The 5,546-nt window shown below is 28.8% G+C and overlaps 1 protein-coding gene across 1 annotated transcript in view; it reads right to left on the bottom strand.

Moving 5' to 3' along the window:
- Positions 1 to 5,546, bottom strand: part of LOC107716040 (inverted formin-2) — a 46,122-nt gene that overhangs the window by 3,430 nt on the left and 37,146 nt on the right. The window contains exons 21-23 of the mRNA XM_016522360.1: positions 3,820 to 3,922; positions 2,258 to 2,407; positions 665 to 1,123 (exon numbers count right to left, since the gene is read on the bottom strand). Coding sequence (XP_016377846.1) covers positions 665 to 1,123; positions 2,258 to 2,407; positions 3,820 to 3,922 — 712 coding nt within the window. The remainder of the gene's footprint in view (positions 1 to 664; positions 1,124 to 2,257; positions 2,408 to 3,819; positions 3,923 to 5,546) is intronic.

Genomic DNA, 5,546 nt, shown 5'->3' with positions numbered 1-5,546 from the left:
TGTAGCAATAAGAATTTGAATGGGATTAAAAAAAAAAAAAAAAAGATATATTTTTATGACAAATATATATTTGGGTGGGTTGAAAATTGTTTTATAATAATAATCATAATAATATATTATAGTAAAGAGAATTTGGGTGGGGGGAAATATGAAATAAATAAAATAAATTTGGGTTGTTTAAAAACTGCGTATATATTATATATATATATATATATATATATATACACATACATACATATATGTTGTTTATATACTATAACATCTTATATAGATGTTATATATTTTTTAAAGATTTAAATGTAGTACTTGTAGTGCTTTGAATTGATTGAAGAAATAATGTAAATAACTGTGATAGAAAATTTTGATTTGGAAAAAGTAAGAATTTCCAGATTTTCTTTTTAAACTCCCATTTTATTTTTATTTTGGGATGAACTGTGACTCGGACATGTTTTATAATGCGTTTTCCAGAAATATCCCAGCAGCTTGACTTTAGCAAATCGATGTTAAACATTAAAATATTATTTCATAATATTTTAATAATAAATGTTAGCTTTATAAATAAAATTTTCACTGTGTTTGCAAACCAAAATATTAGCGAAATGTTTTAAAAACACACTTTCGATGCTGAAAATCATGACCTTTATTAGATATTTAAATAGATTACCTTCATTACTGCCTTTTTTGTTTTTTTGTAAGAAATGTTTTTTATTCTCAGGTTTCAGGGGGGCGGGGCCTTCAGAGGGAGTGGGCGGGGCTTGTGACATCACTCCGTCGACATCATCACACGCCGACTCGTTAGCATCGTCATGCGTGCGAGTGTTACGCGACTGAAGCGGCTCGTCTCTTCTCTTCACGACATCGTCTGCACACCTGATGTTATTTCCGTTGTGATTCTGGTCAGTGTTGGCAGTGGTGAGGCAGCTGGGTGACGTGTCGGCTGGCTCCTGAGTGTTTGGTGCTGGACTGAAGGCTGTAGGCTGGATGTCAGGGGACCGAAGCTCCTTCAGGCTCTCCGCTGAGGTCTCTTCAGCACTGGGACTGGTGCCGCAGCCTTCGGCCGGATCTCCTGGAGTAGAAACCGGGGCTGATCCAGCTTCTTCTCCGGCAGACCTGACACTTGCTGCTTTGGGACGAGAAGAGACGGGTTTGTTCAGGAACAGAAGCGCGTGTCGGATGGAGATGAAGCATGAAGCAAAGCCAGCGCTCTTTTGAGAGTCGGTTTAACTTACAAGATACAGACGAGTGCTCTGCAGAATGATAAACTCTGCGTGTGTTGCTTTAGTTCACATGCAGCATACAGCTCGTGTTTGGGTCGTTGACATCGATGTCCTGCCGTGTGACATACTCTAATTTCTTCCCAATATTTTCCTAATTTTTCTTTAATTATTCTGCATGTTATTACTATAAATTAAGCAGTACTTCCAAAAATGAGTCGCTCTGCAGAACCATCTGACATACACTAGTGAAGCTAAATAGATAGAGCTGCACGAGTAAAAAAAAATGTATTTATAAAATAAATAAATTAAAATAAATATTATAAAATAAGAATATTTTATGGTACAGTTTATTGTAACTTATTTATTGTACACAGTACTGAAAATTTTAAATACAAATATTTATGGCTTAATTTTCTAAATGTCTTAAATTTTCAAACGTTAACTTTTATTTTGATTGAAAACGGCAGGGTTTTAAAGCACTAAGCCCTATTGCGATTAATTGTGCCGCCCTACATAAAGCTGAATAAAATGCTGGATAACCTAAAAGAAATTGTCACCATTTACAGGAAAATTCAGAAATATTGATGTTGAAAAAATAATAATAATAATCATGTCAACTACCCATTTTACAGTTCACAGCTTGTGTTTACAGTTCACACTGACATGCAGCTTTGCCAACAATGAAGCGTTTAATATCACTGGCACGTGATTGACAGCTCAGACTGGTGCGAACAGCCAATCAGAAGCTGCAGAGCTGATCGGTCGAGCAGCAGGAAGTGAGGAATCAGGCTCAAATCCCAAAAGTCTAAAGCTCCGACCACACACCGCCTCTTTAAGAGAGACTGGACGCACAAGGGGTCAGAAACTCGCCAATCATTAATAGTTTCAATAAAAGCTGGACTGCAGTGAAGGTTACAGTAAATCCAGCAGCTGCTCGCAGTCGGACCCCTTCAGTCCAGCACTGTAGAGAGCAGCGCGTGAGCCAGAGGAGACTTTTGCATTGGAGCCGCTTTAGAGCCGGACAGGCTGATGGTTCTTACCGGACGCTCCCATATCTCTATGCATTTCACTAGGAGGGCTTTCCGTTTCGCACCTGGGACGAGTCTTTCTCAGATGGAAACCCTTTCGAATGTCGGCCAGAAGCTGATCGATGATGCAGCCATCGTCCTGCGGAGCCGCGCCTCGACGGACTGACAGAACACAGATTTCTTATGATATATAACATTCATTAGCATTTCATTAACATAATTACATAAAAACGACTTGCATTTAAATATGAATTAATACTAAAATATTTTTATTTTAATTAAAAATAGCTTTTAATATGAAATGAAATTTAATTTAATATACAAATATTTTTTTCATTTAAATTTATTAAATTAATATTAGTTAACAATAGTTTTTCAATAAAACAACTTTAATTTTATGTAATGTAACTTAATATTAAAATACTACAATATTAAATAGAGTTTTTAGTTAATTAAACATTACTGTGAACTTAACGATTTCTTAGTAAAATATTGCAAAGTTTTATATTTAACTATTAATTAAAATTAAAACATTTTAATATTACTTAAAAATAATTTTATAATATTAAAAAACAACTTTAACCGTATAAATGTAATATTAGATAAACATTAGATTAATTAAAATGACTTTAATATTAAATATTAATATATTTTATTTAATATTACAATATTTTACTTTTTAACTAAAAATGACTACTTATTAAATGACTATTACTTAAAATATTTTTTTAATTATACACTTTAATATTACACTTAATATTAAGTATAATTACTAATTTAATATTAATTAGAAAACATTAGCTTTTAATTTATCAATATTAAAATTGTAGTTTTTAATGAACTAAAAACAACTGTTAACTATTACTTATAAAAATATTGTAATATTAATTAAAACACTTTGTTTAATATTAAAAATGACTTTAATATTCACTATATTTTAATATTAATAAGAAACCATTAGTTTTTATTTAAAACAACTTTAATAATAAGTATTACTTGATATTAAAATATCGTAATATTAGTTAAAAAAGGTTTTAATATTAAAACAACTTTATACTAACTTTAACAACTTTATATTAATTAAAAAAAACATTAGTTTTTAATAAAAAATGACTTAATTTATATTAAAATACTGTAATATTAAATCAAAACATTAGTTTTTAAATAAATTAAAAATTACTATTAACTACCATTTTAATAATTAAAAAACTCTAATATTAAACTTAACGAATATGAAAATATTGTAATATTACAAATATTAGTTTATTAATCAAAACAACTAATACTAACTATATTTTATAATTTTATCATTAATTACAAAACGTTTTAAAATGATTAAAATGACTTCAATAGTAACTATAAAATATTAAAATATTTTAATATTAATGAAAAACATTTAAACATTAGTTTTTAATTTATCACTGATGCAGCTATTTTTTCTGACTGAAAACAGATTTCTATTCGTGATGTGAAATGAAAACTGATTCCTGCTTCATGAACATCTGTATTCTTCAGAGAACTGAAGAGCTGAGCACAAGCAGAGTTACAGACAGGAATAGTTTGTTACGACTCACTTATCTTCCCGTCTTCTCCCTTCTGTCTCTTGGACTCCTCGTCCACCAGCTGCTGCTTTCTTTTCTCGGCTTTGGCCGCTTGTTCTTTACGGAGCTTGTTTTCCTGCAGAAGGAACCACATTTCCTGACCTCGGAGACATGAACACCACTCAACAGTGTTATTTTATTATTAATAATATGCTGTTATAATTTCTATTCATTTTAATTTTAGAATTTTTCACATTTTCTGTTTTAAACGCGTTTAAGTTAAGTGTTTTTGTCATTTTTATTACTATTCTATTTATATTTTATTATGTCCATTTAATTTTTATTTCAGTTTTAGTTATTGTAGTACTTCAACTTAAACTTTAATATAATATAATGTAATTTCTCTTATACTTTCAGTTAACAATAACCATGCATGGATTCCTATTCATGCAATAATAACTTGATTTTCACATGTTTGCCTGCCACTATAATGCTATACAGCTGCTGAAGTGTTCAAAGTAATTTTGCATTAAAAATGACTTTAATATTAACTTTTAATTTGTATAAAAATATTTTAAAAATTAAGAAGATTAGTTTTTAACATTAAAAACAACTAATTTTAAATATTAACAATATTTTTATATTTAAAAAGTAAATATGTAACTTTTAATATTAAAAATTGTTTTTAATATTAAAACTACTTTAATAATAAATATCATTATTTTAGTATTATATAATCCTATTTTAATATCAGTTTAATTAAATGACTAACTATTAATATTAAATAATAGTTTTATTAGTAAAAAAAACTTCAATTAACTATAGTTATTTTAATAATATTATTAATTATTTAATACTATTTTTATTTTAATATGATTAATTTTTTAATACTATTTTAATATCAATTAAATTATTAATTAGCTGTTTTTAGTTAAAGTGAATAATACTAACTATTAATCAATGTTAAAGTATTAATTAAAATAATTAAATAATTTAAAATGTGTTATTAAAAACAACTTTAGTATTAATTAGAAGTAATGTTAATATTAATTACAAAAAACATTTGTTTTTAAGTAATTAAAAACAACTATTAACTATTACTTAAAATATTGTAATATTAATTTAAAAGTATTAGTTTAACTAAAAAAAAAAGCACTTTAATATTAAATAATGCCATCGTTTTTAATATTAAAATCAACTTTATTACTAAACTATTAATATTTTAATATCAATAAAATATGTTTAATTTTAAAAACAACTTTACTATAACTATTAATATTAAACGATTTTAATATCAATAAAAATTGTTTAATATTATAAAAATATATTCTGGTCTTTAATGTGTCTCACTTCTCGGTTCGGTCCTCATCTGAGCCTAAGCCTTCATGAACCCAATATTAGGGATGTAACGATTAGGAGCCGGTTGAAAATCGATTCAAATATGTGACGATTCAAATCGGTTGAGATGCTAAACAAATCACGATTCATTTAGATGCCGTGCTGCTTTGTTTACAGCGGTAACCCAGGAAACGCTGTATCATTGCTGTTCATAAGTGCAGCGCTGCTTTGGTTACAGCGGTAACCAAGGAAACGCTGTATCATTGCTGTTCATAAGTGCAGCAGCTGCTTTGGTTACAGCGGTAACCAAGGAAACGCTGAATCATTGCTGTTCATAAGTGCAGCGCGGCTTTCTTTACAGCGATAACCAAGGAAACGCTGTATCATTGCTGTTCATAAGCGCAGCTCTGCTTTGTTTACAG

Source organism: Sinocyclocheilus rhinocerous, unplaced genomic scaffold (genome assembly GCF_001515625.1).
Source record: "Sinocyclocheilus rhinocerous isolate Xijiao unplaced genomic scaffold, SAMN03320098_v1.1 scaffold1862, whole genome shotgun sequence".
NCBI lineage: Eukaryota > Metazoa > Chordata > Actinopteri > Cypriniformes > Cyprinidae > Sinocyclocheilus > Sinocyclocheilus rhinocerous.
The sequence above is the reverse complement of the archived record's forward strand: the minus strand, read 5'-3'. Positions and strand labels throughout refer to the sequence as shown.